Below are 19,742 nucleotides of genomic sequence, written 5' to 3'. Positions count from 1 at the left end.
TCGGGAATCCATTTGGAGTGGGCAAATCTACTGTTGGGGCTGCTGTGATGCAAGTAGCCAACGCAATCAAAGATCTGCTGATATCAAGGGTAGTGACCCTGGGAAATGTGCAGGTCATAGTGGATGGCTTTGCTGCAATGGGATTCCCTAACTGTGGTGGGGCCATAGACAGAACCCATATCCCTATCTTGGCACCGGAGCACCAAGCCGGTGAGTACATAAACCGCAAGGGGTACTTTTCAATAGTGCTGCAAGCTCTGGTGGATCACAAGGGACGTTTCACCAACATCAACGTGGGATGGCCGGGAAAGGTACATGACGCTCGCATCTTCAGGAACTCTGGTCTGTTTCAAAAGCTGCAGGAAGGGACTTTATTCCCAGACCAGAAAATAACTGTTGGGGATGTTGAAATGCCTATAGTTATCCTTGGGGACCCAGCCTACCCCTTAATGCCATGGCTCATGAAGCCGTACACAGGCAGCCTGGACAGTAGTCAGGAGCTGTTCAACTACAGGCTGAGCAAGTGCAGAATGGTGGTAGAATGTGCATTTGGACGTTTAAAGGCGCGCTGGCGCAGTTTACTGACTCGCTTAGACCTCAGCGAAACCAATATTCCCATTGTTATTACTGCTTGCTGTGTGCTCCACAATATCTGTGAGAGTAAGGGGGAGACGTTTATGGCGGGGTGGGAGATTGAGGCAAATCGCCTGGCTGCTGGTTACGCGCAGCCAGACACCAGGGCGGTTAGAAGAGCACAGGAGGGTGCAGTACGCATCAGAGAAGCTTTGAAAACCAGTTTCATGACTGGCCAGGCTACAGTGTGAAAGTTCTGTTTGTTTCTCCTTGATGAAACCCCGCCCCCCCCACCCCCCTTGGTTCACTCTACTTCCCTGTAAGCTAACCACCTTCCCCTCCTCCCTTCAATCACCGCTTGCAGAGGCAATAAAGTCAATGTTGCTTCACATTCATGCATTCTTTATTCATTCATCACACAAATAGGGGGATGACTACCAAGGTAGCCCAGGAGGGGTGGTGGAGGAGGGAAGGAAAATGCCACACAGCACTTTAAAAGTTTACAACTTTAAAATTTATTGAATGCCAGCCTTCTTTTTTTTGGGCAATCCTCTGTGGCTGGTTGGCCGGTGGCCCCCCCACGCGTTCTTGGGCGTCTGGGTGTGGAGGCTATGGAACTTGGGGAGGAGGGCAGTTGGTTACACAGGGGCTGTAGTGGCAGTCTGTGCTCCAGCTGCCTTTGCTGCAGCTCAACCATACACTGGAGCATACTGGTTTGGTCCTCCAGCAGCCTCAGCATTGAATCCTGCCTCCTCTCATCACGCTGCCGGCACATTTGAGCTTCAGCCCTGTCTTCATCCCGCCACTTACTCTCTTCATCCTGCCATTTACTCTCTTCAGCCCGCTACCTCTCCTCCCAGTCATTTTGTGCTTTCCTGCACTCTGACATTCTTTGCCTCCACGTATTCGTCTGTGCTTTGTCAGTGTGGGAGGACAGCATGAGCTCGGAGAACATTTCATCTCGAGTGCATTTTTTTTTCTTTCTAATCTTCACTAGCCTCTGGGAAGGAGAAGATCCTGTGATCATTGAAACACATGCAGCTGGTGGAGAAAAAAAAAAGGGACAGCGGTATTTAAAAAGACACATTTTATAAAACAGTGGCTACACGCTTTCAGGGTAAACCTTGCTGTTTAACATTACATACATAGCACATGTGCTTTCGTTACAAGGTCGCATTTTGCCTCCCCCCACCGCGTGGCTACCCCCTCAAACCTCCCCCCTCCCCTTGGCTAACAGTGGGGAACATTTCTGTTCAGCCACAGGCAAACAGCCCAGCAGGCACGGGCACCTCTGCGTGTCCCCTGAAGAAAAGCACTCTATTTCAAGCAGGTGACCATGAATTATATCTCACTCTCCTGAGGATAACACAGAGAGATAAAGAACGGATGTTGTTTGAATGGCAGCAAACATACACTGCAATGCTTTGTTGTACAATGGTTCCCGAGTACGTGTTACTGGCCTGGAGTGGTAAAGTGTCCTACCATGGAGGACGCAATAAGGCTGCCCTCCCCAGAAACCTTTTGCAAAGGCTTTAGGAGTACATCCAGGAGAGCTGCGAATGCCAGGGCAAAGTAATCCTTTCACATGCTTGCTTTTAAACCATGTATAGTATTTTAAAAGGTACACTCACCGGGGGTCTCTTCTCCGCCTGCTGGGTCCAGGAGGCAGCCTTGGATGGGTTTGGGGGGTACTGGCTCCAGGTCCAGGGTGAGAAACAGTTCCTGGCTGTGGGGAAAAATGGTTTCTCCGCTTGCTTGCTCTGAGCTATCTACAACCTCATCATCATCATCATCTTCTTCTTCGTCCCCAAAACCTGCTTCTGTGTTGCCTCCATCTCCATTGAAGGAGTCAAACAACACGGCTGGGGTAGTGGTGGCTGAACCCCCTAAAATGGCATGCAGCTCATCATAGAAGCGGCATGTTTGGGGCTCTGACCCAGAGCGGCCGTTCGCCTCTCTAGTTTTCTGGTAGGCTTGCCTCAGCTCCTTCAGTTTCACGCGGCACTGCTTCGGGTCCCTGTTATGGCCTCTGTCCTTCATGCCCTGGGAGATTTTGACAATGGTTTTGGCATTTCGAAAACTGGAACGGAGTTCTGATAGCACGGATTCCTCTCCCCAAACAGCGATCAGATCCCATACCTCCCGTTCAGTCCGTGCTGGAGCTCTTTTGCGATTCTGGGACTCCATCATGGTCACCTCTGTTGATGAGCTCTGCATGGTCACCTGCAGCTTGCCATGCTGGCCAAACAGAAAATGAGATTCAAAAGTTTGCGGTTCTTTTCCTGTCTACCTGGCCAGTGCATCTGAGTTGAGAGTGCTGTCCAGAGCGGTCACAATGGAGCACTCTGGGATAGCTCCTGGAGGCCAATACTATCGAATTGTGTCCACGGTACCCGAAATTCGAGCCAGGAAGGCCGATTTAAGCGCTAATCCACTTGTCAGGGGTGGAGTAAGGAAATCGATTTTAAGAGCCCTTTAAGTCGAAATAAAGGGCTTCATCGTGTGGACGGGTGCAGGTTTACATCGATTTTAATGCTGCTAAATTCGACCTAAAGTCCTAGTGTAGACCAGGGCTCAGAGCAATCTCCCGTTAACGGCCCTTCTCACTCTGCAGCAGCCCAGCACAGAACAAACAGTGCAGTGTGGACTCACTGTGAGCAGAGTGCTTCATGCATCGGGGGGCTCTGGCTGTATTTTAAGGATGACTCTAGACACACCTGACTTGAGAGGCTGTTCCAAAGGCATGAGCCAGCGGGGAGGAAGGCACAATGTCAGGAGGGGGCAAAGGAGACAAAGGGCATGGTTGGGTCATGAGCATGAGCTGAGGAAGGAAGGGATGCGGGGAGGGTGGAGGTAGGCAGGCAATCAGCTATGTTGGGAGGTCTGCGATATGCCATTGCATTGATGGGACTGGCCACTTGTCAGTCTGGCTGCTTACTCTTCAAAGAACAGATGGGACTGTGTGGCTCCTGATATGTCCTGTCCCCTCCATGTTTAATCTGAGACAACATGGCTCCTCCTTTGCTCATCTCCCTTTTATCTGTGCCTGTTGAACCATGGAACAGTCTGGATCCCATTAGTTGGCAGAGTCCGTCACCTCCAACGCACACACGTAGGAGTTACAGGAAGGGACTCGTGGGGCTGGTCTTCACTTCAGTCTTACCAGTGTAACTATTGTGGCTCGAGGTGTGATTCCTGAAATAGTTACACCAGGCTAAGCCCCAGTGTGGCTGCAGTTACATCAGTGTAAAGGCCCCTTGTCCTGGTATAGTTATTTCCCTTTGCTGTACTGGTACAAAGCACCTTTCTATCAGCACAACTGCGTCCTCGCGAGGGGGTGCTGAACCGGTTTGTCTGTGCCAGTGTAGTTCAAGGGCGACAACTTTCTAGTATAGAAACCAGGGGGCTCCTCTGTCCCAGCTCTGTCACTGACTCTCTGTGGGGCCTTGGGCAAATAACGTAATGTCTCTGTGCCGTGGCTTTCCCCATCTGTAAATGAAGATAATGTCACTCTTCTCCCTCTGTGAAGTGCTTTGAAATCAGGGGTGGTTCTCTTTTGGGAGTGCTGTTTGTGTCTAACAGAGTACGTGTCATTTGCCAGCCAATGCTTCTTCCTTCCCACCTGCAGACAGTGAAGAGACCAAAGAAAATTCAGCTTCCTGTAACCAAAACCAGCCAGCCACTATCCAGCGACTCCTTGCACTCTCCCAACACCGTCCGATATGATTCGGATGAGGAATTCGGGTACCAGGGAGACGAGTCGTCGCCGCGGAGCACAGGGAAAGGATACAGGTACGACAGTTACAACCGGAGCCGGCCCCAGGATGACGCGGATTACAGTAGAGGCTACGACGGAGACTCCTCCAGTGAGAGGAGCTCCGGCCACTATCGGGATAACAGCGATAATCGAAGGCAGGTGTCCAGAAGTAGAAGGCGGAGCCAGGATGGCAGCAACAGGAGACAGAGGCAAGACAGTGGCTCTGAAAGGCAGAGTTACCATAGACAACGCTCCACCAATGGGTATGGCCACGAAGAGGACACCAATGGGCTTGTGCTAGTGTCTGGGTTCAAGAGGCTGCCGCGCCAGGAGGTACCAATGAAACCCATCCGCTCTGTTCTGGTGAAGCAGAAAGAGGGCGAAGGTAAGAGGCAGCTTCCCTATTCTCTCTCCACCAACCCCATCCCGTGTTAATGAACCATCCTTCTTCGTTGCAGTCTGGTGGAGGCTGCCTGGCGTGCGGGAGGGACAGAACAGGATGACTTTGAGGACTCAGAAATTAAGGACCTTTAACACCAGCGAGGCTGAGCAGTGGTGCATGCTTCCTACTGGCTGTTGTCTTCACTGCTCTGCCCCAGAGGGGATGCCTTGGGAGGTGGAATAGGAAGGAATATCTTCACTTCTACACTCACTGGGTCTGGGGCCACATTGCACTGAGTTAACTAAATCAGTTTAGAAACCGAGCTAGTTAAATGCGTGCAATTTGTGTATGCACACCAGGCCTTAGCGACTGGAGTTTATGGCCTGGCTCACCCTACAGCTAGAGCCGTGAGGGGAGGGCAAGGGTTCCCACTGCGTACTGTGGGCTCATAGCGAGGGCCTGTCTCCCTGATATCCCAGATATGGTATTTCTCTCGTTCCATTCCCTGAACCTGACTTGTCTGTCTCTCTGGGGCGCAGAATACGGCTTGAAGCTGGGAAGCCAGATCTTTATCAAACACATAACGGAGACCGGCTTGGCTGCCAAGGACAGCTTGCTGCACGAAGGGGACCTCATTTTAAAGGTATGCAGAGGCCTGGAAGGATTGGTGCACTCATCAGCTTGTGCCTGATGCTGGGTTTCAGTGTAGGGTGTGACGCTGTCTATGGGCCGGGCTGTCTGGAGATTCTCGGGAACTCTCTGCACTAGGAAGATGAGGCTGTTCTGATAACAGATGTTAAACTATTTCTGCCGGCCCCAAAATGGCTTTGAAATGTCCGCCCTGCCAGTGTAGATGGGGTAACTGGCTTCAGCATCACTTGAAAGAGGCTGTTTTGACCCCCACCATCAAAAAAGGTTCCTTTCCCCGGTGCAGATGCAACCTTAGAGCTGATGGGAGGCACAGCAGAAACTCCTCTCCAATCTGCTCGTGACTTGGGCATTGCTGTCATGTGGTTCAATGGACCAATATTAAAAAACAAAGTGGTGGTGGGGGGAAAACCAGTAAAAGTTAATAATGCTCCCCCAGCCTTAGGAAATACAGTGTGAAACATGGACCCGCAACCCCACAGCTTGAGAACAGAAGACGGAGCGGGGACCTGATTACAGTCTCCAAATACATTAAAGGCTGTTACAGAGAGGGAGGTGATCAATTGTTCTCCATGTCCACTGAAAGGAGGACAAGAAGTAATGGGCTTAATCTGCAGCAAGGAAGATTTAGGTTAGATATTAGGAAAAACTCTCAGGGTAGCGAAGCTCTGGAACAGGGTTCCCGGGGGGGGCCCTCTGGAATCCCCATCCCTGGAGGATTGTAAGACCAGGCTGGACAAAACCCTGTTAGGGATGGCCTAGATTTACTTAGTCCTGCCTCAGCACAGGGGGCTGGATTTGTGGCCTCTCAGGGCCCTTCCAGCCCAACATTTCCCTGGTTCTATCAACAAGAATGCACAAAAACACACACTCTGTTCCCCAAGCAAATCAATTCTACATGACCACAGGCCCCAAAGTTCCACTCAGACAGCCTGAAAACTGCCCTCTCTTTGACACCACTGTCCCGTGGATTAATCACGATTGCCTACCATTTTCAGTTTGGAGTCTAGCCCGCTGATTAGGTTTATTGCCATAGCACCAAGGAGCCTAGTCATGGCGCAGGAGCCCAGGGCGCTAGATGCGAAAAAACACAGAACAGAGACACAGATCCTGCCCCAAAGAACTGACAATCAGAGTAAAGTTACTCGGATTTATTTCTGACAGCATGTGGTGCATGGAGCTGAGTTTTGGAACTGTGAAGTTTGTGTTCTGTGAGACCTGAAGATAAGCAATTGATGTATAGTGAGTGATGTCACTTACATGAAAGCATTGAGCTGTAGATATGAACCTATCCTTGTTAGTTTGATTTTTGTAGCGTATTATGGGACGAGAACTTAAATTCTGACTTTTGATTACGGAGGTCTCCACTTCCAGTAAGTTATTACATGCAAACACTCCACACTGTCCAGCGCCTCTTTATTGGTAGATATTAACAGGTAACCGATGGTTTGCTTGTCCGCTCCAACAGTTACGTACTTCTTTTGGCTGATGAATAGGTTTAGCTGGTTGAGATCATGTGACACAGTGGTGTGGGGGTCTGGCCCTCTGGCACGTAGATTAATCTGGGCTCTTTCCTGGCCAGGAGATATGTGTATTCCGCCTCCACCCCTTGGCACTTTGCAGAGGGCAGAGTTCAGGCTGCCTCGGTGTGACCGTGGAGGCTGGCTGGGTAGGGTTCAATTGCAGAGGAGTGGACAGTGTGTGTCTTTGTGAGTAACTGTGTGTGTGTGTGTGTGTGAGCGGGTGCTGATAAATGGCTTCACACTGAATTTCCCAGTTTTGTGTGAGAAACAGGTCAAATTGCACAGGACAGAGTGGGGTATGGTGAGTGGGTGTTTTGATGATTGAGTTTCTGTATTTGAATGTTTAAATTACGGCGATTGCTCCCTGTGTCTTCTCGGTCTGAAAGTTTCTAAGTAATTTCTTGTTCTTCTTTGATTGTTCACGTCCAATTAGTTGTGCACACGCCACGTGCATGGATGTCGGAAACTTTTCCCCTTAGCTGCTCCCGTCAGGTCAGCAGGGGAGCCCCCTAGAATGGTGCCCTCGTGGCAGGGGATATATTACCCTGCTGGCCCGACCCCCCCTTCAGTTCCTTCTTACCATCCGTGGTGGCGCTGGAATGTTTTCTCTCTCTTGCGAGTGATCCCTTAGCCTTTCAGTCTTCTAGTTAGAGTTCTTAGATAGTTGCCAGTTTGTTAGAACTCCAGAAACAATGGAAGCTAGTTCCAGCACCAGCCTTGGGCTGCGGGGCAAGCCGCAAGCACAGGGTTTCAAAGCTTGCGCCACGTGCTGCAAGTCTATGCCTAACAGCGACCCCCACGAGCGCTGCAAAATCTGCAAGGCCTTTTAAGCCGCTCACCAAGAAAGAAAGAGACTTTCGCCTTAAGCAGTTGCTCATGAAGTCGTGTTACAACCACCGGCCTCTGACTGACCGGCCCTGGCCCCAGCTTCCTTGCTGCGAAGTGCCCTGGCATCCCCGCGCTACCCGGAATCACCCAGGCACCGTAAATCACTGGCACTGAGACAGGACGACCAACTTCAACACTGGTCTACCTCTCCGACACCGACTAAGTGGCACAAGCAAGGGGAAAGAGGGCGCTCTCCCTGAAGAGCTACTAAGCCGCTCAAAGACGCTCCTGGCACGCAAAGACACAATGCAGGCCCGAGCCAAGAACCAGCACCGTCGACTCCGGCCCCATAGGCCCCATTGAGTCCGGTACCCAGCAGTGTCAGTGCCAACGAAGGCTTGGAGAAGGTCCTCGAACACCCCTCCACACCTGACACTTTCGAGGCAGCAAAAGACCTCACTGACTTGTCAGCGCCAAACCCCCTGCCGTGCAGGGAGAAGCCTCCGGCACCACCTAAAAAGGTGCCGTCCAGAGGGAAGCTGGCAATGGTGTGCTGCTCGAGGTCACCGTCATGGCGTCCAACTAGTCCCCTGCGCCCATGACCCAGCGTGAGGTTACGGCACCAGAGGCGAACAAGCCTGCGGCGACTGCACGCCAGTCCCCGACTTACCATTGGTCACCCGGCACCGGAGTATGGACCCGATGACCTTGAGATAGGTGCAGTGGAGGAGGTTCCACAGGAGCTAACGGGAAAGGACCCGGAGTATGGACCCAATGACCTTGAGATAGGTGCAGTGGAGGAGGTTCCACAGGAGCTAAGGGGAAAGGGGTTTTACTCCCGTTCTTTCTAATCCCCAAGGTCTTCGACCCATTTTAGACCTTCGCAGACTCAACAAATTTATGGTCAAGCTCCAGTTCTGCATGGTCTCCCTGTGATGTTATTGACATAATCTGGGATCGTATAGATCATCGTTGCAACCAAGGCCCTGTAGTGGCACCAAATCTTATATAAAGGGGGTCAAATGAGGTATCTAAGACAAGGTTATGGTTTGCTGGTTATGATTATGCTGTCTTTATGTGTGTATCATTTTTGTAGTTATGAATACTGGCTTTATGCTGTCTGTATTTCAAACTTATGCTCTGCTTCTGGGTGACACCCCAGACAAGTTGATGTCAGCTCTGCCTAGCCTGCTGGATGGCCCATTAAGGACCATCAGCTGCACAACTGACCCACTGAGAGAAGGCAGACACGCCTTGGGACTCAGCAAGGTGTGCAGGGACCTGCCTAGGGACAGAACTCTGAGGTGTTTCCAGGCCATGGGATGGACAGCTTGTCTTTGGGACAAAGAAAGAAAGAGACCACATGGCAAGAGACTATACAAAGCTGCTGCAGCTCCTCCACCTTGTCTTCAATCCTGCTTCTGACCTCTGGAGGGACTTTGCTACACTGAAGCTTTGAACCAAGGACTGAATGACCCGTCCCAGATGGGGATGTTCTCCAGAGACTGGATTTGAACCTGCCGTTTATTCTATCACTGCTGCAAGCCTGAACCAAGAACTTGGCCATTCCTGTATGTCATTGATTTCATTTAACCAATTCTAGCTCTCATCTATATTTCTTTCCTTTTATGAATAAACCTTTAGACTTTAGATTCTAAAGGATTGGCAACAGTATGATTTTGTGGGCAAGATCTGATTTGTATATTGACCTGGGTGTGGTCCTTTGGGATCGAGAGAACCTTTTTTCTTTTACTGGGGTATTGGTTTTCGTAACCATTTGTCCGCATAACGAGGGGCACTGGTGGAGATACTGGGAAACTGGAGTGTCTAAGGGAATTGCTTGTGTGATTTGTGGTGAGCCAGTGGGGTAAAACCAAAGTCTTCTCTGTTTGGCTGGTTTGGTTTGCCTTGGTGTGCATAGAAACCCCAGCCTTGGGCTGTAACTTCCCTGCTTTAAGCAATTTGTCCTGAATTGGCACTCTCAGTTGGGTCCTGCCAGAACCAGCATCGTTATACTCCCTAAGCACTATTATTCCATCTTTGGATCCGGGGGATTGGTACGCTGACCTCGACATGAAAAACACATACTTCCATATCGCTATTCATCCGGCGCACCAACACTTCCTCCAGTTTGTCATAAACCAAGATCACTACCAGTTCATGGTTCTCCCATTTGGCCTGTCCACAGCCCCCCGAGTGTTCACGAAATGTATGTCGGTGGTGGCAGCCTTCCTGCAGAAAAGGCAGGTTCGAGTGTACCCATACCTCGATAACTGGCTTTTCACAGGTCTTTCCAAGGACGAGGTCCAGTCCCACATGACGATGTCATGGACACATTTCCACAGACTGGGGCTCCTCCTCAGTGTATCCAAATCTTCTCTCATACCCACTCAAAGGATAGAATTTATAGGGGCAGTCCTGAACTCGGTACAGGCGAAAGCGAACCTTCCAGAGTCCAGATTCCAAGCCATAGAGTAGATTGTAAAATCAATGCTTTGGTATCCCACTACCACAGTCAGGTATTGCCTACAGCTAATAGGACATATGGCAGCATGCACATACGTGGTCAAGCATGCCCGACTGAGACTCGGACCCTTGCAAGCGTGGTTCGCACTGTCTTACCGTCCATACAGAGTCCCCCTGGACCTTGTGGTGATGATCCTGGCACAGATTCTAGAATCCCTGCGCTGGTGGCCGGACCAACCAGTGGTCTGTGCAGGGGTCCCCTTCGCCAAGCCCCAACCTTCTCTGACGTTAGTAACAGATGCGTCAGATCTGGGCTGGGGTGCACACTTTGGGGACCTGAGGACACAAGGCATGTGGTCGAGGGACAAGATACTTCTCCATATCAACCTGAAGGAGCTCAGGGCGGTTCGTCTGGCCTGCCAAACCTTTCATACCACTTTGCAAGGTCACAGCATGACAGTCCTGACAGACGACACCACTGCCATGTTCTATATAAACAAACCAGGCGGAACCCGCTCCTCACCTCTGTGGTGTGAGGCTCTTCTTCTCTGGGACTTCTGTATAGCCCAATCCATTCCTCTCGAAGGATCCTACCTCCCAGGAGTGCGGAATGAGCTTGCCAATCGCCTCAGCAGGTCATACCACATGCACAAATGGTCAATCAGATTGGACATCATACAGTCAGTCTTCCAGAAGTGGGGTTATGCCCAAGTAGACCTTTTCGCCACCAAGAGCAACAGACAGTGCCCTCAGTTCTGCTCATTCCAAAACCACAGTCCAGGCTTGATTGCCGATGTGTTCTTAATACCATGGGGCGAGGGTCTGAAGTATGCCTTTCCTCCTATCCTGCTTGTCCACTGGGTCCTCCTCAAAATTCACAGAGACAGAGCGATGGTAATCATGATCGCCCCATCTTGGCCCTGACAGCATTGGTATACAACCCTATTAGAGCTGTCCATAGGTGCCCCAATTGCTCTGCCCCTTCACCCAGATCTAATCACGCAGGACCATGGGCGCCTCCTTCACCTGAACCTGCAATCTCTGCATCTCATGGTGTGGAAACTCCATGGCTAAACCCCATGGAGAGCCAGTGCTCTCAGTCGGTCAGACAAATTCTCCTCGGCAGTAGGAAACCTTCCACTAAGGCTGCCTACCTGGCGAAATGGAAAAGGTTTTCCTGTTGGTGTGAACACAAGCGCCTTCAACCGCTCCAGGCTACTATCCCAGTTATTTTAGAATACTTCCTACACATTAAACATCAGGGTCTATCCCTTTCTTCCATCAGAGTACACCTGGTGGTCATTTCAGCTTTCCATCCAGGGGAGTCTGGGCACTCGGTATTTTTTAATCCCATTGTGGGGCGATTCCTCAAAGGTCTGGAGAGGGTGTTCCCGTATTCTCGCCCACCTGTCCCAACCTGGAACCTGAATCTGGTCCTCTCCAAACTCATGAGCCCACCATTTGAGCCCCAGGCCACTTGTTTCCTCCTCTACCTTTCTTGGAAGGTGGCATTCCTGGTGGCCATTACATCGGCAAGGAGGGTGTCCGAGCTGAGAGCCCTCACCTCTGAACCGCCTTACATGGTGTTTCATAAGGACAAGGTGCAGCTTAGACCCCACCCTAAATTTCTCCCCAAGGTGGTCTCCCAATTCCACATGGGTCAGGACATTTGCTTACTGGTGTTCTTTCCAGAACCCCACATGAGCCCAAGACACCGCAGCCTACACACGCTGGATGTTCGGAGAGCCCTGGTGTTCTATATAGAGCACACAAAATCTTTCCACAAGTCGACCCAATTGTTCGTCGCCATAGCTGACAGAATGAAGGTGTGACGAAATGGGACTGTTCTTAATGTTTCCTCTGAATATTGTGTGGGTGCCTCAGTTTCCCCTATGCATTTCTTAAGTCTCTGGGAGGTGGGATAAGGGGGTGTAATTGTTGGAGAGCAAAGGCCAGTGTACATAAATGGCCGAAACTCTGTCTCCTAGCAACTGATGGCCTGGGCCCTTCCCCCCTGCAAGGTGATAGCTAAAGGGTTGGAGAACAAAGGAATCAGGTGACCTCCTGGCCCAGGAAAGGGACAAAGCCCAGAGGAGGAGGGGGTGGAGGATGAGTCAGTTTGGGCTGGCTGGGGACATGGAGCGAAGTGAAGACGTGGTTGTCTGGCTCACTGCCCCCCAGAATGGACACGGCTGAGGGGTCCTGTTCTCTGTACCTACAAGCTCTGTATTAGACCGTGTTCCTGTCATCTGATAAACCTTCTGTTTTACTGGCTGGCTGAGAGTAACGTCTGACTGCAGAATTGGGGTGCAGGACCCTCTGGCTTCCCCAGGACCCCGCCTGGGTGGACTCGCTGTGGGAAGCACACGGAGGGGCAGAGGATGCTGAATGCTACGAGGTCAGACCAAGGAAGGTGGAAGCTGTGTGTCCTGCAGACAGTCTGCTCACAGAGAGGAGACTTCCCCAGAGTCCTGACTGGCTTCGTAGGGAGCAGTTCCAGAGCATCGCCCAGGGACTCCATGACAGAAGGGTCTTCCTGTCTCTGCGCAACGCATATCGTCCTGGATCACAGACTGCATTTGCACGTGCTATAAGTTGGCCAAGGTCCCAGCCCCAGCAATTACAGCCCATTCAACCAGATCACAGGCGTCTTCATCAGCCTTTCTGGCTCAGGTCCCTATCCAGGAGATCTGTAAATCAGCCACCTGGTCTTCAGTGTACTCGTTTACAGCCCATTATGCTGCTAACCAACAGGCCAGAGATGATGCGGCAGTCGGCAGAGCTGTTCTTCAGTCAATCGTTCCATGACTCCTACCCTCCTTCAATGGTAAGCTTGGAAATCGCCTTATTGGAATGGACGTGAACAATCACTTGAAGAAGAAAAGATGATTACCTACTTCTCGTAACTGTTGTTCTTCAAGATGTGTTCTTCACGTCCGTGACAATACCCACCCCCCTTCCCCTCTGTCGGAGTCAACGGCAAAAAGGAACCGAAGGGGGGGTCAGGCCGGCAGGGTAATATATACACCGCCATGAGGACTCCACTCTAGGGGGCTCCCCTGCTGTCCTGACGGGAGCTACTAAGGGGAAAAAGTTTCCGACGTCCATGCACCCGGCGCGCGCACACCTAATTGTAATGGACGTGAACAACACATCTCAAAGAAAAACAGTTATGAGAGGTAGGTAACCGTCTTTTCCATAAGATTATCCAGTTCACCTCCTCCACCCAATATGGGTGGAGCCAGCTCTGCATCACCCCCCACAGACTCACTTTGGCACAGGGGGGATTCTGTGGGGGTGGGGGAGCAGAAGCTATTGCTGGGATGCCACTTAATCATAGAATCATAGAATATCAGGGTTGGAAGGGACCTCAGGAGGTCATCTAGTCCAACCCCCTGCTCAAAAGCAGGACCCATACCCAATTAAATCATCCCAGCCAGGGCTTTGTCAAGCCTGACCTTAAAAACTTCTAAGGAAGGAGATTCCACCACCTCCCTAGGCAACGCATTCCAGTGCTTCACCACCCTCCTAGTGAAAAAGTTTTTCCTAATACCCAACCTAAACCTCCCCCACTGCAACTTGAGATCAGCGATTCTCTGCTGCTGGAATGCCCCTGGAGGCTATTAGAGACACAAGACGGGAGGGAATCTCTTTTATTGGGCCAACTTCTGTTGGTGGAAGAGACAAGCTTTGGCGCTCTCGCAGAGCTCTTCTTCAGGTCTGGGAGGCTATGGAAGGTGGGGAGCGGAGGAGGAGGAACAACTTTAGGCTGTGCTTGGGCTGTTCTAACCTATTCCTGGATTGATCTGCCACAGAGATGGGGCAAAACCTCCCCAGTTGGTCCTTGCCCCAAAAAGGACTGTCCTCAATGCCTGCCTGCTCCAAGGCATCATCTCGCCTCTGAGACTCTCCTCCTCAGTGCTCCCAACAGAACAAAGGGAGGCGGCTACTAGATCCCAGTTCTTCTCCGCTGAGGAGCAGGTGGCTGAGCTCACAGCTCCACTCCAGCCCCATTGTAACTGTTCGGCCTTGGGGTCAGACCTGCCATTCTGGGACATGAGGATGGAGCCTATCGGAGCCAGCGCGGAGCTGAACTATTGCGCCTGCTCTCGTGGCTCGTCTTGCCCTTTCGTTCTCCTGATCATTCTCTCCCAAGCCCTTGCCTCTGCAAGAGCAGCTATTTTATCACCTCTCTGGCTGCTGGTTTGGCCATTGTGGCTTTGTCTAGACTGGGACTTAACCGTGGGGTTATTAGGTCACGTTCATTAGATCAGGCTAGTTAACATGATCTATCTTAACCCAGACAAAGCCTGTATGTTGTTGGATCTCCAAAGAGGACTTCAGAGGAGCCTCTTAAACCTTCCGTCTAGCCTTTGTCATGACGGACACTCACTCTTGTGAGTACTTTCATGCTCAAAACCTCCTGTTATAATGCTGTGCTCAAAACTCTGTCTTGGTAGTTGTTCTGCGCAGACACCTCTGCTGTTTTCACCACTTTGCTCTGGGCAGCCTTGGTTTTGCTCACTGATGTTAGATGTTTTTTTCATCTAAGACCTCAGCTGGAGTACTGTGTCCAGCTCTGGGCCCCACACCTTAGGAAAGGGGGGGACACTGGAGAAAGTCCAGAAGAGAGCAACAAAAATGATGAAAGGTCTAGAAAACACAACCTACGAGGAAAGATTGGGGAAAGTTGGGTTTGTGTAATCTGGAGAAGAGAAGACTGAGGAGGGACATAGTCTTCAAGTACATAAAAGGTTGCTCTGAAGAGGAGAACGATAAATTGTTCTCCTCATCCACTGAGGACAGGACAAGAAGCAATGGGCTTAAATTGCAGCAAGGGAGGTTTAGGTTGGACATTAGGAAAAAGTTCCTAACTGTCAGGGTAGTTAAGCACTGAAATAAATTACCTGAGGAGGTTGTGGAATCTCCATCACTGGAGGTTTTGAAGAGCAGTTGGACAAACACCTGTCAGAGATGGTCTAGATAATATTTGGCCCTGCCTCGGTGCAGGGGACTGAACTAGATGACCACTCGAGGGCCCTTCCAGGCCTACGTGTCTGTGGTGACAGCCCCGTTGACTAAATGGCATGAATTCTTTGCTGTGTGGTGCATTCTGTGGAGTCTGCACCATGGCTTGGAACCCATAGGGCTCCAAAAAAGACACATCCCCTGTCTGAACACCTGGAGCAAGCTTTGTGGGTTTGGGTGTTTTTGGAGGGTTTCTTTGTTTTGGGGGCTAGATCGTCTTTACCGACAGAACCGTCTGGGCTCGGATTGGGAGGTAGTTAACGGCACAGCCCCTAGTGTGGACACAGCAGATTGCTATGTGCTCCTCAATGCCAGAGCAACTGCACCTGCACGAGGGGCTTGTACCAGCATCACTGTGTATCTGCTCCTAACCCACTAGAATTGACGTGGTACTGTGTGCGTGTGCGTATGTCTCAACCTGAAAACAGCTACCTTATTTAAACCCAACATTACCATCGAAAATTCCAAACATGCCAAATTTTATCATTTCAAATACTTAATTCAAAAAAGTATCCCAGAGGGATCAGAAGGAGATAGTTACAAGGAAGGGCCTGGGGCAGTGTTAGCCACAGAGCTGCCATCAGCGCCTGCAACATACTGTCTAGATGAACTGAGCATTCGTGCAAACGGGGAATGCGGTGGCCTGCCTGCCCCAGGGTGGAGTTTGGCCCCTGAAAACCTGAACAGAGGAGAGTGCTCATCTGTTACAGTGAAAGACAAGTGCACACAAAGAACCCAATCTACAGTCCTTTCCCCTGGCCAAAGCAACCCTCTGGCCTTGTCTGTGCAAAACCTGGAACCGAAATGACGGAGGCTTTGTCTTCACTGCAGACAAGGTTACTTAGTGGAGAAAAGGCACAGACGGGTTTTATCTCAGCAGAGCTAGTCAAGGTCAATGTTTTACTAACCAGTTTATTTAATAGTCCCTGCCCCCTCCCAGCCAGACTTCTACATAACCTGATCTCTACAAATGAGGACACCACTGCCGCTTTGTGTGTGTGTGTGTGGGGAGAAGGGTGTGATTTATTTTTTAAGGCACAAAAATACAGAAGCCGAAGTGGATTTGTTCAAGAGGCCCTGGTAAGAGCGTCAGAATAGACAACAGTCCTCAAGGAATCAATTCTCAAGCACTTAGAGGAGAGGAAAGTGATCAGGAACAGTCAGCATGGATTCACCAAGGGCAAGTCATGCCTGACTAATCTAATTGCCTTCTACGATGAGAAAACTGGCTGTGTGGATGAGGGGAAAGCAAGAACGTGTTGTTCCTTGACTTTAGCAAAGCTTTTGACACGGTCTCCCACAGTATTCTTGCCAGCAAGTTAAAGAAGTATGGGCTGGATGAATGGACGATAAGGTGGATAGAAAGCTGGATGGATTGTCGGGCTGAACGGGTAGTGATCAATGGCTCCATGTCTAGTTGGCAGCCGGTATCAAGCTGAGTGCCGCAAGGGTCAGTCCTGGGGCCGGTTTTGTTCAATATCTTCATTAATGATCTGGAGGATGGTGTGGATTGCACCCTCAGCAAGTTTGCAGATGACACTAAACTGGGAGGAGAAGTAGATACGCTGGAGGGTAGGGATAGGCTACAGAGGGCCCTAGACAAATTGGAGGATTGGGCCAAAAGAAATCTGATGAGGTTCAACAAGGACAAGTGCAGAGTCCTGCACTTAGGACAGAAGAATCCCATGCACCGCTACAGACTAGGGACCGAATGGCTCGGCAGCAGTTCTGCGGAAAAGGACCTAGGGGTGACAGTGGACGAGAAGCTGGATAGGAGTCAGCAGTGTGCCCTTGTTGCCAAGAAGGCCAATGGCATTTTGGGATGTATAAGTAGGGGCATAGCGAGCAGATCGAGGGACGTGATCGTCCCCCTCTATTCGACATTGGTGAGGCCTCATCTGGAGTACTGTGTCCAGTTTTGGGCCCCACACTACAAGAAGGATGTGGATAAATTGGAGAGAGTCCAGCAAAGGGCAACAAAAATGATTAGGGGTCTGGAACACATGACTAATTAGGAGAGGCTGAGGGAACTGGGATTGTTTAGTCTGCAGAAGAGAAGAATGAGGGGGGATTTGATAGCTGCTTTCAACTACCTGAGAGGTAGTTCCAGAGAGGATGGTTCTAGACTATTCTCAGTGGTAGAAGAGGACAGGACAAGGAGTAATGGTCTCAAGTTGCAGTGGGGGAGGTTTAGGTTGGATATTAGGAAAAACTTTTTCACTGGTGAAACACTGGAATGCGTTACCTAGGGAGGTGGTAGAATCTCCTTCCTTAGAAGTTTTTAAGGTCAGGCTTGACAAAGCCCTGGCTGGGATGATTTAACTGGGGATCGGTCCTGCTTTGAGCAGGGGGTTGGACTAGATACCTCCTGAGGTCCCTTCCAAACCCGAGATTCTATGATTCTATGAACTATAATTAAACTCGATTTGCAAGTGTGTTTCACAGGCTGGGCACATCAGGAGGTGCTGCTTGTCTGGAGAACTTTCTAAACGTTCTCACTTCTGTTCAGAAGCTAGGAATGGGCGACACTTGATGATTCCCTGTTCTGTTCATTCCCTCTGGGGCACCTGGCACTGGCCACTGTCGGAAGACAGGATACTGGGCTAAATGGACCTTTAGTCTGACCCAGTGTGGCCGTTCTTATGTACATAGTCAGAGGTCTTTCTGTGGTGAGAGATCCTTCCACCCAGCCATCAGCAGGTGGTTTGGGGACAGAGGGAGAGCAAGCGTGTGTGTGTGTGTGTGTGTGTGTGCTCACGCTCCAACCACATACCTCCTTCCTGGCTCAGCTTCCCATTTATCTAAGAGCTAATGATATTTCCCACTGCGGTTGTGAAGTGCTTTGAAATCTCTGGATGAAAACCCCTCTCTGAAGTCGTGGTGAGTATTGTTGTTAACATGTCTGCTGTTCCTCACTGTGTGTGTACACAGCGTGATTAAACTCCTTGTCCCAATTCCCACGTGGATCTGCTGGGCTCCCTGCCTGCCTGCATTGTCCACAGGAATGTCTTTCCCTGATTCCAGCAGGGTAGTTATGGGCATCAGAGCCAGCCTTGGCCCTGCCCTGTTAAATCAACAGTCCCATCCCTCCCGTTGGGTGCTCTGATATGAGGCACGCTGGCTGGTGTGTGGCGTGTGTGTTTGGCTTGGTGTGACTGACTCAGCGCTGCTCCCCAGCGTGGATCTCTAGATGAACTGCCGGGGGTTAGTGGATCTGGGCTTAGTCTGGTCTATAGGCTCGTTTTCGCTACACCTCTGCTCTCGGCTGTGTCCAGGCACAGGGAAGGCTGCAGCCTCCCCCTGAGCATGGTGCTTGGCAGGCAGCTCTGTAATCCTCCGCCCCCTCTCTCTGCCCCTCTGGTTAGATTAATGGCGTCACCAGCGAGAACATGTCTCTGGCTGACACCCGCAGGCTGATTGAAAGGTCAGAGGGGACGCTGAGGCTGCTCGTGTTCCGGGACAACCGGCAGTTCCTGGTCAACATCCCCCAAGTGAGGGACAGCGACAGCGACAGCTCGCGGCTGGACGGTGAGCGGAGTCACGAGGGCCCGGGGGAGCCTCCAGGTGGAAGGAGCCAGGACACACGTGTTCTGTGGCTGACTTGGGTACAGGCGACCTGCCAGTGCCATATTCAGTGCTGGGGAGGGGGGAGAACACACCAGGGCAGTAGCAAGTATCTAGTTGCTGTCTGAATTCAAAGATCATGGTGACCTAATTGCCATGGTGCTCAGCCATTTGGAAGGTCATTGGCCCCAAGCAAGAGCCCCAGACGGCTGTTGGACTCTGAAGGGTAATTACTGTTCGGGAGCCTCTGCAAAAGCAGAGTCATCCGGCGACACGGCCTATGCAGTGTGCTCGGTGCACGCCAGTCCGGCGAGGGCTGGGTTTGTGTCAGATCTGCTCCTTGCGTAGGTGCAGTATGCTGGGCAAGCGGGAGGGAGAAGCCAGGCCCTGCCACTGGGCGTCTGGGGAGGTCGGGGGGGAGCCGCACATGGCAGACTCGTGGTGTTCTCCAGCGCATGGCAGGGCTGTGGGCTCTGAGCACTTGGTCTGTTGCTGTCTCACTGCATGAGACAGCAAGAGTCCTCCAGTCCTTCCCCAGAGCCCGAATGCCCAGAGGGTCATGCGCCCTGTCACTGCCATAGAGCTGAGGAGGGAAACGAACCTCTGCCCTGGCGTGCCTGGCTCTAGCGTGTGAGCAGCTACTGTGCTGTCTTATCTCCCCCCTTTGTGCTCTAGACATCTCCGACATTGGCTCCGAACTGTCCCACCCGCCCCCAGCACAGAGCCCCCAGCGGGCTCCAGAGGCCTCCAGGACGAACTCGCTATCGTAAGCCACTTCCTCTTCCCCCTCAACCCTTCGAGTCATCAGACCCTCGCTGTGCCACCCCAGGTGGAGGGGCCGCTCCCCTTCTGCCCCGGCTGTGTTCCCCAGCAGCCAGCTTGTCCTGAGACACCGTCAGACCCGGGAGACAGCCCCGGTTTGGGTGTGGATGAACACTGCTCAGACGCTGATTGGCTCGGTGGCTGCTCTCTG

The 19,742-nt window shown here is 51.4% G+C and overlaps 1 protein-coding gene across 2 annotated transcripts in view; it reads left to right on the top strand.

Moving 5' to 3' along the window:
• TJP3 (tight junction protein 3) overlaps window positions 1-19,742 on the top strand; it is a 59,587-nt gene that overhangs the window by 26,775 nt on the left and 13,070 nt on the right. For both annotated transcript variants that reach the window (XM_048831140.2, XM_075123164.1), the window contains 4 exons: window positions 4,202-4,715; window positions 5,252-5,355; window positions 18,571-18,733; window positions 19,445-19,535. In XM_048831140.2, the coding sequence (XP_048687097.1) occupies window positions 4,202-4,715; window positions 5,252-5,355; window positions 18,571-18,733; window positions 19,445-19,535 (872 nt within the window). The remainder of the gene's footprint in view (window positions 1-4,201; window positions 4,716-5,251; window positions 5,356-18,570; window positions 18,734-19,444; window positions 19,536-19,742) is intronic.

The sequence above is a fragment of the Caretta caretta genome, chromosome 25, assembly GCF_965140235.1.
Source record: "Caretta caretta isolate rCarCar2 chromosome 25, rCarCar1.hap1, whole genome shotgun sequence".
In the NCBI taxonomy this organism is placed as follows: Eukaryota; Metazoa; Chordata; order Testudines; family Cheloniidae; genus Caretta; species Caretta caretta.
Note: the sequence above shows the minus strand (reverse complement) of the source record. Positions and strands in the feature narration are given on the sequence as shown.